The following is an 18581-nucleotide window of genomic DNA, read 5'->3' as shown; positions in this document are numbered from 1 at the left end:
GCCTGGGTCCCTCCGACCCAGCAGCCCTTCAGCCTGAACCACAGCACCCTGCAGACAGGCCGCCCCCCCCACCGGGCCCCCGCCTCACTCGCCACCCCAGACCTGTCGGCTGCGCCTCATCTTCATCCGGACCCCGCCCCGGCTCCCTCCAAGGAGAGCCAGGACTGCAGACCGCCCGGGCTCACCCCCCACCACCGGGGAAGGGACGGACACGCTGATGTGTGTGCTTTGCTCCGCGCTGAGAGCCGAGCTCAGAAGCCCCCAGAATAAAGCAGTGGGAGGCGTTTGTACGCGCGTGCTTCCAGGCTGGCGACATGCCACACACACGCACACACGTCACGGGCGTCAGGCGAGTGAAAGGTTAAAGGGGGCGTCACTCGACGGCGGCCCCTGCGACACACAGTCAGGGACTGGCCGTCACCACGTCCAGGCCCGGCAGCTCCCGCACACTGGGTCTCAGAACCTTTCTGCTCAGGACAGCGATCTTGTCTGTGTTTCCCGCCTGGCGAGTGAAAGCTGAGAGAAACTCGGAGTACTTTTAACTAATACTCACTGAAAAGTAATAGTGAACCTATTAGCGCTACCTGAGCTAGCACATTTATGAAAAATTATAGTATTCCCGAAACAAAAATAGCAGGCAGAGTTCTCTGCATTTTGGCAACTGCTCCCGGGCTGGGTCGAAGATGGCCGGATCCTGCCTTCAATCAACTGTGAGGTCACGCTGCGTGGCGCCCTGGGAGTCCCTCTGCTCGTGTGAGAGGAAAGGGCCAGACCGGTCACGTCCCAGAATCGGCAGGAACCCGCGGGCAGCGTCTGGTGACACCAGGGCCCCTGGACCGGCTCCGAGAACCACCACTCTGGCGAGGGGTCCACCGGGTGCCCCGGCACCTGCTGCGAATGGGCGCGGCCAGCGGAGTGCAGGGGAGGGGCCGCTCTGCCTTCAGTGCCTGCGTCTGCTGTAGCTGCTGCATCTCTGCCGCACCCATGGCGCCGGCCACCAGCTCGCTCATCTTTCTGTCATAGAGCGTCTTTACCCGGGCGAGGCCATGGGACAGCGACAGCACAGAGGGACACGGTCTGCTCACCAACATGCCCCTCGGCACTCCCGACACTCGTGCACCGAGAGGGCTTCGGTGGCCGCCAGCCCGGGGCCACAGGCTCCCCAGACCCACACACGGAGCCCCTCTCTAGCCCACCAGCTCTGGGAAAACAAACGTTAGTGAGAAAGGCAGCACCGAAAGACGGACGCGACCCCCGGTGAGCTGGTCAGGGGGCTCTTCCATGCCAAACGTGCAAACACGCAAGACAAGCTGGGCCCTCGTGCCTTTCCCACTGCGATGAAATTGGAAGGATCAACTGCCTAAAATGCACATGAAATGATTCCTGTGCCACAGCACAAACTCGAACTCAGGACCGTGCTGAGGGCGGCAGCCCTGGGGACAGCCTGTGTGGACCTCTGGCAGTCCCCAGCCTGACCTGACGTGTCCTCCACAGCTAGCGAGACCAAGCACCACCGCACAGGTCACGGCTGTGGGACCACCAATGTCCCAGATACGCAACGGGCCCCTCTGCTCCGCAAGGAAATGTTGCCTGCGCCACCCGGGACAAGGCCATGGAAAGTGTTTTTGATAAAAAGCGAGGCTGTTTCCGAGACGACTCTCCAAAAACTTAGTGTTATTTGGCAGTTTTTACAGTCTGACCTCTTCAACGGCGACACACACAGTACTTCTCATGGCACCTCAGCTGTGAGCTCCCCACCCCTGGGCTCCCCACCCCTTCCCGGACGGTGCCCGGTGACACGCACCCCTGGTCTTCGGCCAGCTCTGTGCCGGCCTCGCACTGGTCTCCCGTGGGGAGGGGCCACGCCTGCCGGCAGCTCACTGGCCCTTGCGGTGGGGTGTCGGGCACCGGGGTCCAGCCGAATGGCATGGTCTGTTCGATAACCACCCAGCAGTCCACTTGGTGGCCGACGCTAACCCAGCCTAGTTTGGCCTACAGACAACCAGGCCGACTGAAGACGAAACTTAAGGGTGTTCTGACCACTCTCCTAAGGCACCCGCTGACCACTCTGTCCTGCTGAAGTTGGACCCAAAGCGTTACCTTCAAATCTCAATACAAACCCGGAGTGGGGGCCCGGCTGCACGGCGTCGAGTTTGACTGCAGTTACCCCTCCCCGACCAAGACTCGCCTGTGACAATTCTAGGGACAGAAGACACCTAAGGTCCCAGGAGAGGCGTGTCGGGACACTGAGCGGTTGGACGGACCACCACACATGCTCGACCTGCTGGAGGTTCGCGAAGCCAGTTTACGGGACAGGATGGTGCCCAGCCACCCACCCAACCTACCAGGGCGGACGACGGGAGGCCACCTCCACCAGCACACGGTCTGGCTCCTGAGGGCGCGCAGGGCGGAGCTTACACGCCGATTCCGCCGTGACGGCGAGGCATCAGGTCGCAGGCCGCGTCCAGCACAACCAGGCCGGCTCGCCCGGCTGCCCGTGGCTGCCTCGCACCCTGCAGGGAAGGGCCGAGCACACCAACGCCCCTGCAGCTGCCGAGACCCACAGTGACAGTGTGGGGGGGACAGCCAGTCCCCGTGGAGGGCCGGGGGCCTCACTCTGACCCTGGCCTTGGGGACAAGCACCGCCGCGTCCAGAGCTCACACTCAGCTCCACGCTCCTCACCAGGCCTTCAGCTCAGGGGTGCCGCTCCCGCCCCGTTGAAGGGCAGGCCGGAGCTTCCATCCTTCATGACCAGTGTCACTGGTTGTGAGTGCTGGAAACCCTGAGTCCAAAGCACCCCTTGGAGGACCGCGGCCTGGGCAGGTCCTCCTGGGCAGACCAGCAAGGGTCTGTCATCGAGTAAAGTGGGATCTGTGTCCACAGCACACACTCAGAGAAGAGCTATTTGCAAAATTTTTTGGACTATAAGATGCACTCCCCCCACCAAATTTGGGAGGAAAATGCAGCACCTCCCCGTTCCTGCCTCCTCTGACCACGTTCCAGCACCGCACCCCCAACAAGCCAGGCAGGTTACAGCTGGACTGTAAGACGCACCCCTCCCAAATTTGGGGGCAAAGTGCGTCTTACAGTCTGAAAAACATGGTACTTTGTTAAAACCCTGAGGACCGAATGCGTTCTTAGGGCCTCCGAGTCCGTCAGTCACAGCGAAGCCTGAACCTCCCTCCCACACTCATCCCGCGAAACAGGGGCACCTCCCCGCGGACCACAGGCCACACCGTAAGAAACACTTATTTAAACGCCACGAGAAGCAATGCCGTTGGACGCCCGGTCTCACGCCTGCAGCCGACAGCGCACTCACCTGCTTCCGGTGGCTGCTGCGCAGGAAGGACCTGGGGACCCCGTTCCTGCACTCGGGGTCGCTCTGCTCCTCGTAACTCTCGAACTCGCTGGAGCTCCACCCGTACTCCAGGGAGCTGTTCCCGCCGTCGTCCCCGTTCTCCACGTCGTCATAGATCAGCTCACCTGGGGGTCGGAGGCCCCAGTGGCGTGAGCAGCTACAACCACTCGCTACTGTTCATGCCCACTTATCATCTCACACACACACACACACACACACACACGGGCGGGGTGTGCAAGTGAGTCAGCAGATCAGAGGGGCAGCCACAGGCCCGCCTCCCCGGAGAGAAGGGCGTTAGGTGGGCCTGCGGGGCTCGGCTGCGGCTTCACGAGGCTCTGAGAGCCCTGCCCGGGTGCACCCCGAGCCCCGGGTGCTCCCCAGAAGCCACAGCTGTGCCACGTGACCTGCTGGCCACAGAGAACTTTCCGCAAAGAACGATTTGTTTAGATAGATGGAAGAAAGCATACTGGATGGATGGACAGGTAGATGGATAGACGGATGGATTCAAACATGAACAGAGAGGCTCCTACAGACCGACTGCAAATCTTGTTTTTGTGCAAAAAGGAAGACCTACCAAGCCTTGTGGGTAACCTATGATCTTATGGAAAGGGCCGCATCGCACCAGGCACTTCAGAACTGGTGACGAACACACCCAGCCCGGTGACAAAGGCCGAGGGGACCCGTCGGCTCCGGCAGGCGCACAACTGCAGACCCTCCTCTGTGTCCTGGCCCCAGTCACCCTCTGCTGACCGAGGCCTCCCGGGCAGGGCGCCGGCCTTGGTCGCACCACACTGGCAGCGCACTGACTGGCGAGCACCTGGGCGTTCTGCTGGGGAAGAGGCCCGAGGGCCAGTGTCCGTCCTCCCCGGGGCGGTGCCCACGGCCTTGCGGAACGAGTGCTGGAGTGCAGGCTTCTGCCGGAAAGTCTGCGGCAGGTTTCGGGCCCGTGACAGCCACTAGGCCGTTTCCTCTCAAGCCCTGACTCCAAGGGGCCCCCGAATTGTAGGGGACACTGCGATGAGGTCATGGATTCCCACTGGCGGCCGGCTCCTGGGGGCTCTGCCGGGACGGTGCCTGCCGGTGTGGGCAGGGGGGACCCAGTATTCAGAGGGTTCCCCCCGGTTGGCGTGGGGAAAGCTGGACCAGACTTCCTGGCATTGTTTGGGAAATTCAGCATCAGGCTTCCGGCGACGGGGTTGAGTTTGAGTTACGCCGACATCCTGATGTGGGGGATGGGTGTCCCCTTCCTGTCACAGCGGCCGGGGTCACAGAGGGGCCACCTGCCCCCTGCAGGCTGTGGCCTCCGGGTGGCCACTCGGGTCCGGGAAGGTCAACTGCTGGCTGACGGGCTGAGCGATGGATGCGATACCTTGAGTTGTTTGGAAGCATCTTGTTTGCTAAGTGTTTTAATTTATCAATGAAAAGTTCACGGCATCCTGTCTCCTGGGTTTCCTACATTCCTCCCGCAGTTACCCGCTCCCGGTCGACCCCTCCCTGACACCCCCATGCCCCTAACGCCCTGAGGGCTCCTCCCGGGAACCACTCCTCCCCCAGCTGGTGGCCCGTGGGCTTCGCCTCCCGGTTCAGAGCTGGGTCACCCTTATTCCCTCCCTCCACGCTCTGACTCGGCGCCTCTCCCCTGGCCGAGTCCGAGGCCGAACTCCTCACTTTCCACCTTCTCTTCTGAGCAGGCGCAGCGACCGCTCTGGTTCCTTACCCACCAAAACCTACCCGTGAGTTTTTATGTGATGTTTTCATCATCGTTCAAGTGGAAACGCTTTCCAGCTTCTGCTCTGGCGTCGCCTTTGGCTGTGAGTGGTGTCGTGGACTGGCTTTTCATCTGTCTCACGTTTGGGCTTAGTTTCACAGATCGGGTTTTCCCCAAGGAGTGAGGCCTGAGTCCTGCGTGTTCGACGTCTGTTAGTACCTGCCCTGGGGCACCTGATTGCACAGGTAAGGGTTAGAAGTGTCCCGTGCATTTGGAAAACGTGTGTGTCCTAAACTGCCAGCTCCAGGACTCTGTGTGCGTCTTGTAAGTCGACCTTGCACTTTGCCCTTCTGAAGTTTACTGACTTGGTACCCGGACCCCTGACGCCGGAGACAGCTTCCAGTGACGGACTCACCGGCTCCTGGCTCCACCTGCCCCGTGTGCTTCATGCACTTCAGGCAGTGTTGCCAGGTGCACCGAGTTGAGGCTGCGACGCCCCTTGTGCAGGGCCCCAGCAACGTCCTGTGCTCACACTGCACAGTCCCCCGGCTGCGCTGCGGGCAGGACCCGCCCACACTCCCTTTGCACAAACGCACCGTGTGCTCACGCAGCCTCGGCAGCACATGCCTGGCTTTGCCACATTGTCCGACCTCAGAACTCCGTACTGGCGACTGCGGTCAGTCTACAGGTCCTGTGAGGACGGACGCCGCTGGACTAATTCCGCTGCCTTTTTTCCCTACAATATGCCACGCTTTCTTATTTTATGTTTTCTTTCTGTCTGCCACCGGGCTTTGATCCGCTAGTTCAGAAGCTGATCTGTTTCTGTTCTCCTAGTGATGACCCATGATACGCACACCTGAACGACCGTCACAAAATCAACCCTACGCCCTCCTCCCGAAAGACGCACACCCGAGGACCCAGGGGCAGCCGCCACATCGGCCGTCACCCACCGGAGCCCAGCCCCTCGCCGCTGCACACTCCGCCCTGGGCCAGCGCTGGTCCCCGCTTCCCCACACACCCCCCAGTTCGCCCGCTCGCCGTTCTTTTCCGCTTCCCAACATGATCAGCCCCCTTTTCCTTGAAATCCAACAGTACACGTTCCTCTAGGGTCTGTGAGTGGAAAAGCTCCCCACCCCCACCTTCTTCACAAACTGTGCCTCGGCTGGACGTGGGAACCTGGGCTGAGACGCACATTCTCTCCCGCGCTCGGCAAACGTCATGGCGTGGCCCCCCCCCGTGCTGCTCGTCCTCCCAAGTTCCGGCCCCTTTGAGGGCAGCCCGCATCCTCTGCGGTGGCCCCGTGGGGGCGGAGCCCGAAGCGCCGACTGAGCAGGCCCAGGGTGGGGCAGACCGAGGGGCAGCCCGAGTGGCTCTGCACTGCGTGTCTCCACAACCTGGGGACGCGCGTCTCCAGCTCTAGAAAGGCTCAGGGAGCCCGTCTTCCGCTTTCTCGCTGATGAGACGCAGGCCGGTGCTTCTCGGGGCCCAGGTCTCTCACCTTCTCTGTCCCTCCTTCTTCCTTCTGCCCCTTTGGGGCGACTGAAGCAAAGACCCTCGAGGGAGTGTTGTGACGTAAACAGGCACGCGTGCGCACACAGCACTCAGCGGCACCGAGACGCGGTAATGCACACAGAACACGCACGCAGCACACAGGTGTGTCCGGGTGCCCAGAGGGAACAGCTGCAGGGCTGCGGCCCCACCTCGCGTCCCAGGAAAAGCAAACCTGGCTCCGAGTCCGAAGTCTCCCGCGGCACGTCGTCGTAAACGGCCTCTTCTGGGTCTGGAACGAGAGGAGGCAAAGCTCTCAGAACCGAGCAGGCCCCTCGAGCACCAGGCCCCGCCGCAGGGCCGCCACCCCCACCACCTCACAGTCCCCAAAGCGCAGTGCTCTTCCTGGGGCGGGACGTCCTCCTGGGACGGAAGGAAACTGCTCTAAAGGGGCCTGTGGTGAAACGTGTCCAACAGGGAGCCGTGCGGCGTCCGGGGGATTGTGTCCACTATGTGACGTTCGGTGGCACCTCTGTGTGGTTCTCTCAGTAACCTTACGTTTCTGGCATTAACGTGTCCTGACGTAGAAAACACAGTGTCAGAAACCAAGGGGTGGCCCCCGAGGGGCAATGCAAAGGGGAAACGTCCCACAGACCGTGACCCTGAGGCTTTGTGACCTGGGGACAGAAGACAGCCACACAGACGTATAGAAGTGTTGAACTCTCAGGACAAAATTTCTCCATCAGTGTTTGTTACGTGAAATGCTGGTTTTCTTAAATAAAAGTGGGAGCGCCCTCCGCAGCCGGCGGAGGGGCCTGGGTGGGGCCTCCAGGGGCTGCGGAGTGTTGTACACAGCGTGGCAGGCGAGCGCCCGACTGCGGCGCTCTGAGCCAGGACACAGGGCGCAGGCTGCTCGGGGCCGTGCCGCGGCGGCCCCCCAGGCAGGCTGCTTACTCTCCATCCAGGCGGTGTTGGCCGGGTCCGCCACCCAGCGGGCGAGGGCGCTGTCCTCCGCGGGGGCCTGGTCCTCGCTGCGGGAAAGCAGACCGTCAACCACCGCCCGGCGACCCGTCCCCTCACCGGGCCGCTGCGGGTCCCCAGAGGACACGGATGCTCCCACACCTGCAGGCTGCGTGTTTTCCCAGACAGGGTTCCGACGTCCCACATTCAAGTTTTCACGCACAACCGTCCCCGAGTGAGCAGGCACTCTGGCCCCATCCGAGTGCCCGGCACTGTGTCTGTCCCCCGGAGAACAAAGAGATGGGCCCCCGTTCCAAAGGCCCGAACCGTCCCCTCGTCTCCACAGGGCCTTGCAGCGGCTCCTTCCTGGGCCACACACCCGCCTCGCTCCGGGCACACCCACGTGCACCAGGCCAGGCACACCTGCCACACTGGGAGGTGCGTGTTCTAAGACCTGGTAAAACCTAATCTTTGTCTCTGGAGACCTCACGGTCTAGTGGCAGAAAGGTCACGGGAAACCACAGCAAGAGCCCAACGAAATCGGACACGGCGCCCCTGCCCGCGGCCATGGGAGCAGAGAGGAGGACATTTCAGGAACCGCTGAGGCGGGGCTTCCAGGGGACAGCAGGAAACCCAGCCTGGGGCTGGGACCTTCCTGGGCACAGCCAGCAGAGGAAGCAGCAAAGGCGACTGGCCCGCAGTCACCTCCGGCCGAGGGTTCCAGGCGAGCCCTGGCTCCGACAGTCAGAAAGGTGCTCCCTGTCGAAGGGCCACAGGGAGCCCTGGGCCCGCCCCTTGTTCCCACGCGGAGACACTCTGAGTGTCTCTCGGGGTCCTGGTGCTCCGGAGGAGCGCCGGGGGCGGGGCGAGAGGGCCGAGTGTCGGGCGCACAGAAAGGCGAGGGCCACCAGAGGAGCCGTCGGCGCTCAGAGTGTCCCGGTGGAATCAGCAGGTACCTGTTCGCGGGGTCCTCGGAACTCAAAGAGTTAAACTGGCCGTCTTCTGCCACATCAGGGGTCTCTGCTAAGAAACAAAAATGTGTATCACTCGACGCTGATGCAAGGGCTCAGCAAGTCGGTTTTCATCTTTAAAACGATTGACGTTCGACTTGCATCGACGATAAGCGAATCCTAAGAAAAGGATGTGAAGTGCTAGAGCCCAGGTTTTCAGCTTCTGGATAAAATGTTTTCCCAATGGGATTACAGCGAAGACCGATTTCTGAAGGTCTGATGCATCGCCTAGTGAACTGACGGAGAGTTGGAACCACGCCCCCAGCCCCGTTTCCGACGTTTTCCAGGAAAGTGCGACGGTGATTAATTTGAAAGCGTCTGCTTAGCAACCTCAGATTTTCAGGGAGAAACACCCACGTTTGTGATGTTTGACAACAAGACGTGTCCCTGCTCTCCTGTGGGCACGCACACGCTGGCACACGCAGTTCTACCCACGCACACACCGTGCACACACGAAGTCTGTCTCACGTCGGTGACAGGGACAGCTCGGGACAAAGGCCGTGGTGCTCGCCGACTGGCTGCCACACTGGCGACGCCGTCCCACAGGCCTCTCAGAAGGACTCTATTCTGCGCTAAGAGCCATTCTTGGCTGTTCTGGGCCTGCTCCCCAGGTGACCCGGGTCCAGGAGAGCTCGGAAGGCCCACCCACAGAGACCCCCTGTGCCCAGTGAGGGGGGGCACTCGTCCTCAGCAGCGGGGATCTGCCAGGCGGCCCACCGGGAAGCTCAGGGCGTTAACCGGACGTTTCTCGAGGCCCCCGAGTGGTCGGGCGTCTCCCAGGGAGCACAGGTCTTTCAGAAGAAAGGCCTCGGGGGAGACACAGCCTTCTGGGCCCCGTGGTCCTGTGAACAAAGACCCCGGCCCCGCAGTCTGGCCCAGGCAGGCAGATGCCCGGTCAGGGAACGGTGAGGGAGGGCACACGTAAGGTACAATAAAAGGAGATACACGCACCCAGGTGCACAGGCTTGGGGACAATGGGGGGGCGGAAGGCAGGGTGGGGGGACTCCCAGGTCAGACTCTGCCTCAGAGTTTCCCAGACAACGGGCTCCGAGACCCCCCTGCACTGTGATCCGGGCCCAGCGGCCACCTTTGTAAGGACAGGACAGGCTCGGGTCGCAGGGGGACGGGGGCCCTACCTTCCTCGTCCAGGGACTCAGCGCGCACCACCACGGGGCTGGAGTAGGCGGGCAGGAGCGCGGGCAGGCTGGAGGGCACGGCGTAGCCGCAGGGCACGGGCACAGAGTACCCGCTGGGCACCGCGGGGCTGGCGCCCTCCTCCTGGGCCTCGGGGGAGGGCGGTGATGGCTGCTCCTCCTGGAAGGGCGTGATGTCGATGACGGAGTAGGGGTTGACTCTCGCCGGGACCCCAGGTTTGGTGGGCTCCACCGGCAGGCCCCCGTCTGCTCCTGGCCCGGCTTCCCCTCCTAGAGGCAAACAGGGGATCAGGCCCACCGGCTCCTGCAGCGCTGGCCTCAGCTGGCCCCTCACTCGGCCGCGAGTGCAGCAGCCAGGTCCCCTCTCGTACCGCTGACACAGAAACTAACTCCGGCACTAAACTGGTCTCCAACCAGGTCGGTCTGAGACCATCTCAGGGGCCCCAGGGGGGCACCGCTGAGGCCGTGTTTCCGAGACAGGGACCCCTGTTCCCTCCAAACAGAGAAAAAGGAAAATGGACAAGACAAAAACCCCGGGGACAGTACAACTCACAGGAACTCCGCCAAGTCACACAAAGTCACTTCTGCTCCAGCCGCGTCACAGCCCTTGCTGGGGACACACACCCCCTCCCCAGCGGAGTTCCACCTGCAGGGAGGTGAGGGGTGGGTGGCCCGGTCCCCCGCACTCACCTGAGCTGGCGGTGGCTGCAGCCCCCACAGGACTGGCCACAGGGGCGCCCGGCACACGCCTGTCGGCCTCAGGAGCCTCATCTCCGCTGTCGAAGTCGAACTCCTCTCCCTCCTCCTCCTCTTCCTCATTATTGTTAGCGTCGAATTTGGCTTCACCTTCCACAGTTTAAGATAAAGAAACGACAGCGTTCACACTCATTACCAGCAAAACCATCTTCCCACTCCTGAAAACACGCCCGCGAGGTGACCGAGCCACCCCACTGTGCCGGCCGGAGCACTTCCCGCCGGGTCCGGCTGGCGGTCAGCGGCTCGGCTTCCTCTTGGAAGACCTGCAGCTCACGGTCAGGGAAGGAAGCGGAAGGAGGACAGAAAAGCTCTTTCCACACCGGGGACGCTGACACCGTGAACCCCGAGATCGCTCACATCCCAGCGGGGTGCCGCACCACTGGGGAGCAGGTGGCCAAGGCCCTGCTTCTGGTCCCGACACAAGGACCCCACCGACAGGCACTTGGGGGCTGCGAGCTTCCTGTCACCACCGGGGACAACTGCGTCCTAGAATGCTCTCCTGGGGAGGGCGGAGGGGACGAGGCCTGGATGTGAGGGCTTTCAGTCCCACACAGTGTGGTTTCCCGGGGGCTGTGACCCCAAACCACCTGCCGGGGGCACTATCTTCCACAAATGCTTTAGCCCTGGCCAGGTGGCTCAGCGGGTTAGAGCATCATCCCCAATGCGCCAAGGTTGGGGGTTCGATTCCTGGTCGGGGCTCATACATGACTCAACCAATGATGCTTCAGTAAGAGGAGCAACAAAGTGATGTTTCTCTCTCAAATTTTATGAGGAAAAAATACACAGCTGGAATTAAAATGTTATAAAATGGTATTAAAATCCTCTATGCTGAGCTGTGTTTTTCTGTATTTAAAAATGCTTTGAAATTATCAGTACTTTCGTTAAGACAGGGGTGGAGGGGTCAATGGGTTCACTGACAAGCAGGCAGAGCTGGTCGGACAACCTGCACTTCCCCCAGCCGTTTCCATGGTAACTGTACACTAGACGGTAAACAATCAGAAAGTACCAAGTGGGGGCTGTGGCCGGGGCGTCTGTCCCCCAGACGCACCTGCCCTGTGATGCTGTGATGGGGGTCCCCACAAACTGTCACCCAGGCCTGCCCTCCCACCGACGCCCGAGAGGAAGAGGCACTTTTGGCGCCAGACTCCTGGCGGCGCCGGCCTTGGCGTTGACCGTTTAACCCCCTGCTCCTCACCAGACGGAAATGTCCATTTAGCAAAGGCTACGCCTCAACTGCTGCCAAATACGAGCATTTTCTTCTTTGTGCGTGTCCACGTTTTGCAAGTTTTCCACAACAAACACACTTTTTATCTTTCACTGCTGGTTGTGCTTTAAGAACCAGTCTCTACTTCTCGGAGCCTATTCACCCACTGACGTTCATATTTAATTAAACTATAAAAACCTCCCATTCCCTAGAAGAGAAAGTCTGTCCTGTGAGCTTGAACTCCAGCCCAAGCACCTAGGGAAGGAACCTGCAGGAGGGAACCGCCGTTTCAGCCGCTGCCTCCCGCACTTGGCGAGGGACCCGACCGAGCCCCAGATGGGGTGAGCGACGCTGGTTGTGGCTGACGCTCTGCCCTGTGTCACTCGGCAGCCAACTTCTTCACTAAAGACACCGGTGGACAAACGTCGGGACGATCACTCTCTTCAACGGAAGAAAAGCGTCCAGGACGTTCCTTCTTCGTAAGTCCACGTGGCCAGGCACTGGTGACCGGGAAACACGCCCGGGGAGCTGATGGGAAAAGTGCTGGCTGAGCCAGACGCTGGCCCAGGTCCCACCAGCCGCAAGCCCGACTCAGAGTCACGTGCTCGCCTTCGGAAGTCACGTTTTGATGCTAAACTTTAACAATTACATCAATACACCTAGAAGTGATTTTTATGAAATTTGCTTTTTTAAAAAAATCTTGTTCCTTTCTAAAAAAAGGCCAAGGGACACCGAGGGTTGACGGCCGCCACCGGAGCAGGACAGCGATGAGGCGGTGCACACAGGCTCTCAGGGCGCCATCCTCGCTGGGGTGGCTGACAATCTTCATTTTGGTACAAAGGCTTTTGGTGGATCTGCAATTCTGTGGTCATCTGGTGGTGGGTTTTCTGTGAGGTTTGCTTCTAAATCACGCGTGTGAGGCAGGCTGACGTGGCTGAGCCTGCACAGGACAGGCAAAGCCCTCGCTGACCCCGCGGCTGCACAGGGAGGAAGCAGCGAGGGAGTGACCGGAAGCCTCCAGCCGCCCCTGGTGGGACCACGGGCCCCGGCAGCACCGCCCGTTCTCCTCTGTCCCTCCCGGGAATGACCTTCCTCTGGCGGCCGGAAACTTCGCTCCCCTGACCACCCTCTGGACTTAGTGACCCCAGCACCAGGCACCAGCTGATCTCCAGTCCTTCTGCTTCTGATGCCCAAAGAGTCCCCCATCCCGGGTGCCCGGCAGTCTGTGACATCACAGCGACCACTCAGCTCTGGCCCTGCCGCCTGGCGTGGCTCCCACGGTTCCCAGGTTGCAGGACCCAGCCTGGCCCCGAGGGTCAGCCCAGCCTCCAGACGCCAACACTCGCAGTCCTTCCACGGACCCTCAGAGTTAGACCCAGGGGTCCCCTTCCCAGCCCCAGTCCCGTTCTCTCCCCGCCTCACGCTGCGGTCCCTGCCGCTCCCCTCCAGACACACCAGCTGCACCCTGAGCTCGTTTGCCCAGCACGGCTCCAGGGACGCGGGTGCCGGCCTCCCTCAGACCCGTAACACTGCAGACGGTGCAGCCAGAGCCCAACTAGGACCCACAAGCTGGAGTGCCCCGCACGGTGCCCAAGGAAAGGAAATTCAGGTGGCCTGTTTAGTGGCGAAGGTTCTCCCTTCTCACTGTAAGTCACACAAGTTACAAAGTTTCCCACCCTGTCTGACACGAGTCTGCAGGGATCCCAGGCTGTGAGAGCAGCGGGAGCGGCGAGGAGGAGCGAGCCCCATCCTCTGCCCTGAGCCCGTCCTGACCGCCCGCAGCGCCTCAGGCCGCAGGACCTGCAGCCCCCAGTCCACCCAAGTGACACGGGCCCAGCCCCCACACGGGAGAACAGGCTGCAGGGCTTGGGCACACACCACCCCAGAACTGCCCCAACCGGGAACAGCCTCGAAAGACATGCCCCCGAGAAACACCGTGAGAAGAGGGTGAAAGGACATCCACCGCCAAGGTCAGAGATAAAAGCTACGCATTTTGTTCCCGGGCCCTAGAAAGCTGTGGTTACAATGTGACTGCTTCGTCTGCGACAGGGTGCTGCTCTGGCTTCCCACGCAGGGCATTTGTTTTTCATCTCTCATTGTTTAAAGGCAGAGACGACGAGAAGAAAAAGCGTTTCAGAGGCGGCAGCTGCCACAGCTCCTCCAACAAGAGGCTGCTCACAAGTCCCTCCCAGCCACCCCCCGGCTCTGGGTGTCACTGGGGTGGCCGTGGCGTGTGCTGAACAGCGACATCCCCCAGAACAATGCCACTCCCTCCGAGGCCACTCCCCGGGGGTCGGCTCACCCCCTTCTGTCCCCATCACCTGTGTCTCTGAGGCTCACGGGCGAGGTGCCAGCGTCCCCTGCAGTGCGATCCTGGCGTGGACACAGACACACCGGCCGACGGGACAGGATGAGAGCTGGGGACTCACGGCTCAGAAACGGGAAGCAGTGAGCCCAGCCCCACGGCCTGCTGACCCGAGGGCAGGGAGTCCCCAGAGAGAAGCCAAGGCCATGTCCTCTCATGTCACAGCCACTGCCACCTCACCATCACCACACCGTCACCGTCATAGTCTCTGCTTGTAGACCTCCAGCCCTCTGAGTCCTTACCTTCGGGCGCGGGGGTGGGCGGCTCCGGAGGGTCCATGCCGCAGCTCTGAAGCCTGGGCCCAGGGCAGCCCTGCGGGAGGGGACAGGTGGTCAGAGCAGGTGGGGGAGCTGCCCGAGGCCGGCAGGGCGCCCCAGGGACAGCCGGGGGGAGACGCTGGTTCTGAGTCACAAGGACTTCGAACCTCCCATATATAACCTGGGGGCAAAACCCAACAGGGTCCCAGCAGCGAGTCTTCACCAAACCGGCCTCCACCGGGCGTGGGAGCCAGGGCCTGACTTCTGCCCCTGGGGTCACGGCCGGATCCCTACCATCTCACACCCCAAGCCTCCTGTGCCCCACTCCAGGCCACAAGTTACACCTGCGTCCTCTTCCTCCTCCGACCAAAATTCTGGGTTTCGAGGGAAGGACTGATTAGACCAAGACCGAGCCCTTTCTTCAACCGCTCTCTGTGCGTCTGCTTCATCCCCTCTTTCCTGCACATCGTCTCCCTGAATGCCGGCAGGAAAACCGGGTCTGAGCATTAAGGGCAATGCCGGCAGCATCAGGAGGAGAAGGCCCCTTGGCTGCTGCTGTCATGAAGACGGGCAGCTCCCTGCTTTCGGGGCTGCACCATCGTACCTGCCCAGCTCCCAGCAGTGACCGGCAGTCTGCTCCGGTAGCCTCGGCCACCGAGGCTGCCCTCCCAGACCTGCAGGGATCCCGATGGCACAGCCGCAGGGGGTGAGGGGAAGCACAGAGGGCCAGGTGGGAGGGCACTGACCCCCACCTGCCACAGGCCCGCCTGCGCCCTCAGCCCCCATCTGCACGCTGCTCTGGAGTCCTGGGCAGCCCACCTGGGTCTGGGTGCCCGCCAGCCCAGCAAGCTGCTGTCACCTGATGAACAGGAGGCTGAACTCTACCTGCCGCACGCCACTGACCTGGCCCGTCGTCACCTGACAGCTGCCCGGGCTGGCAGGGGCCCAGGCTCAGGCCTGCACAACACGTGCCTTCCGCCAGAGCGCAGCACCTGGAAGCCAAGGCGCTCTGGCCTCTGAGCTGTGTGAGCTCCACGTGAGGCGTGGGCTGAGCCGACACGCAGACCCCACAGGAACCCCATCCTGGCTGCTCTGCCCAGCAGGTGCCCCACACTCTCAGGCTTGAAGTCCATCGGACCCTGGCCAAGCAACCCCGTGTACTCAACCCGGTGTGCTCGACCCCGACCATGCCTTCTGGAGACCCAGGCCCGAGGGGCCGCACATGGGTGTGAGGACCACTCTAGCATCAATCCTTTCACTCCAAACACTCCCACGGGTTCCAACAATCAGAACCCTGGCCGAAGCCGCGGCTCCTTCCCCATCAGAGAAACAAGGCAAATAATGCACACAGCAGCTTTGCACCGCATACGCTCACCAAACGCAGCCCTTGACCTCTCTGGTCTCCTCAGCTCTTCATCTATCCCAGTGAGGGGTCACAGAAGGCCAACACGCATGCACGTGTAGGGCTCTGGAATTTGAATGTGCGCGCTGCTTTATTTAAAACCGACAATGACGACCGAGGGTGATGGTCTGGTCCCCACTGCAGACACCATGCGCCTGGTCCAGATCGGAAGCACGGCCTGGACCCGGGGCACCCCGAGGCCTCGCCGCCCAGCCATCAGGGTGGAGAGGACTTCCACTCTAAAAAGCCACTTCTAGTGTCGGAAGGAGGTTCACAGAAGAGAAAAAGTTTAAATCTTAAAAAAAAATTCCTCTTACTATTTAAACATTTTTAAAACATTGTTTAATGAAAACAGAAAACATCGACAACACACAGAGAGCCCTGTCTGCTAGCAGGTGCGCACCTGCCACAATCCAAAGCCGGGCGGGAAGCAGAAGAACGGCTGGCGTGCCTGGGACCGGTCACTTCCATAAAACGACTGGTCCTTTTGAAAACTCACACACAAAAGCAAACAAAGAAGCAAGCGCGACCTCCTAGGCCCAGCAACTTTGGAAAGGCTGACCTGGGGTTAGGAAGAACAGGCAAGAGGGAGGTGCCAAGAGAAGGTCCCGTGCCAGCGTGCACCTGCGCCGCACCTGTTCTCAGGCAGGACCCACTCATGCACGCACGACACAGGACACCTGAGTCTGCACCTGAGACACAGGACAGGCAGGGCCACCCTCTGGGCCTGGCCCTGAGCCACACCCCCTGCTGAGCGAAACCATGGCCTCATCTCTGAGACCTTGCCCAGTTTCCCTAGACCCGGAATCCCCCTCACCTGCAAAGCTCTCAGAACGTCATCCCCTTGTTCTTCCAAAATCACACTTCCCAGAGGCTTTGCAGAGAGCGGTGACCCTGCCTCATAAATGTTTAACACCCGCACCCCCCCTCCCCATCTGTCCTGTTCCCCTCTACTCGCCCTCCACCTGTGCAAACGCGAGCGCGTGAATTAAATGTTCACATGCCCGGTGCCTGGCGATCTGAACTTTCCATTGCTGTACGTCTATGATCTGCGTGCAAGAAGAGTGTCCCGTACATCAGGGCTTCTCAGTTTTTATGGCGACGTTTTCCGGAGTGATTATTCACGGAGTGGCACAGCCCAAATCACCGTGTTGTTCTCTCGCTCTCACTTACACCGAGCACTTTCAGGGGACAGAGACTTTCTGTGCCCTGGACTCCCAGCCACCCTGCGAGTGACCCAGAGTGACAGGACCTCCGCCCAGGCTGCCGCCCCCTCCCCCCCACTCCCCACCCCAGTGCCCAGGAGGCCTCCTTCCAGAATATTCCAAAGAGCTTTCCTCTAACTCCCCCCGCCCCACCCCAAAACAGAGAAAATGTGCATCCCCAAATATCAAGATGATGAATTTGGTAAAACTACAAAGTCAGGCTCAACTTTTATAAGATTAAAAGCTCTTTTGAATAAGTGCATTGTTGTACCTCTTGCCTGATCATCTAAACTGCGAGGGAGACACTCATCAATTATGAAACCGGCGCTGAGTGACTTGTCTTACTGCCAAGAAGCCAAGCATAGAGGCCTAAGTCTGACTCCAAGGCCACGGGGTCCGGAACCGCAGATAATGGCCACTCGGTCATGACCCGGGGCCAAGCAAATAAATGCCGTCAGGGCTGAGGGGGCAAATTATATTTTAAAACACACAAACAGTTAACCGCAGCTTTCTTGTCCAGTACGAGTCACTTCCTATAAAAGAGATATTTAAACTATATTTTAAGCCATTCGTGAACCGTGAAAACGTTATCTCCTGCAGTGTTCCCCCTGGAGGGCCACTCAGGAATTCCAGAAGAACCGCGGCGACTTAGCTTGCTCTGCGGGTCAGCCACAGGGAGGAACAGAAGCCCCCTGCACCGGGTAACGAGCGCTTTTCACCTCCAGCACAAGTCACTGCAGAGAACTCATCTGCTGCTTTCGCAGGGCACTGACATCCTATGAAAAGCCGAGGCATCCACTCGGATTTCTAGGTCCAACACTTGGGGTCGCCCAGAGGGCTCAGTGCCTGGGGCGGGGGCACCAGGGCACCTGCCGGCCAGCGGCTGCACCCCTTTGGCTTCAGCGGCAGGTTCCTGGGAGGGGACGCTTGGCACACAGGAGTTTCAGTAACTACCTCCGTCCCCAAGTGGGCCTCGGACTGTGCCTTCGCGGGGAACTTCCAGTGCCTGCTCCCCACCCAAACGCCTCAACTCATCCCCACGGCGCGCCGGTGGGCTCGCGCTTTCTCCCGCGTCCGGCGCCGGTCCCGACTGCACCTTCCCGACTCTTCGTGGAGTCTCGGGCCCATCGCCGTGGTCCCCGGGTGACTAGGACACCCCGCTGAAAATGGGGGGCTACTCACAGGGCCTGACCCATTACCTGCACCGTGCCCGGAAGACAGGGGCCACCAGCTGAAGTTGGGGGGCTGCTCGCGGCCCCGTTACCTGCACTGTTTTTGGTGGGAACAGGGGGCACCCCGCTAAAGTTGGGGGAGGCCCGAGCCCGCGACCAACCGGCAGAGACTCCCACTCCCCCTCCCTCCTGGCCCGCACTCACCCCGCCCGGACCCCCGCCGCCGTACCTCCGAGCGCCCCTCTCCCCGCCCCGCGTCCACCGCCCCGGGATGCGCGCGGGCCCCGCCCACAGGGAGGCAGCTCCACCCCTATGTCCTGATTGGCCTGCCTGGACGACACCAGGAGCCCATTGGCTGAAGTAACTGCCCGTTCTTCGGCCGCGCCCCGCCCCCACGCCCGCGCATTCCTAAGGAGACACGTGGCTGCCCGCGCCCCCCCCCACCCGTGGCCCAACGCCCCGCCCGGCCGCGCACGCGTGGGCGGGGGGCGCGGGACAGACCACTCGAGGGCGCCGCCCCTTCCCTCCACGACCCGCCTTG

General features: G+C 61.2%; 1 protein-coding gene across 4 annotated transcripts in view; it reads right to left on the bottom strand.

Annotated features, from left to right (window-relative positions):
* The window catches only part of ARHGEF10 (Rho guanine nucleotide exchange factor 10), a 45816-nt gene extending 27525 nt beyond the window's left edge, over positions 1–18291 (bottom strand). For 2 of the 4 annotated variants that reach the window (XM_053655377.1, XM_053655376.1), the window contains exons 1-7: positions 13961–14177; positions 10370–10525; positions 9662–9949; positions 8472–8538; positions 7510–7586; positions 6791–6847; positions 3321–3484 (exon numbers count right to left, since the gene is read on the bottom strand). In XM_053655377.1, coding sequence (XP_053511352.1) covers positions 3321–3484; positions 6791–6847; positions 7510–7586; positions 8472–8538; positions 9662–9949; positions 10370–10525; positions 13961–14162 — 1011 coding nt within the window. In that variant the 5' untranslated portion in view covers positions 14163–14177. Of the gene's footprint in view, positions 1–3320; positions 3485–6790; positions 6848–7509; positions 7587–8471; positions 8539–9661; positions 9950–10369; positions 10526–13960; positions 14178–14246; positions 14317–18244 lie in introns of those variants that run through there. The other 2 variants (XM_053655378.1, XM_053655375.1) reach the window with 2 other exon arrangements.
* Positions 18292–18581: the final 290 nt, after the last annotated feature.

Source organism: Artibeus jamaicensis, unplaced genomic scaffold (assembly GCF_021234435.1).
Source record: "Artibeus jamaicensis isolate MK-2021 breed Jamaican fruit bat unplaced genomic scaffold, CSHL_Jam_final contig_958, whole genome shotgun sequence".
Lineage (NCBI taxonomy): Eukaryota > Metazoa > Chordata > Mammalia > Chiroptera > Phyllostomidae > Artibeus > Artibeus jamaicensis.
The sequence above is the reverse complement of the archived record's forward strand: the minus strand, read 5'-3'. Positions and strand labels throughout refer to the sequence as shown.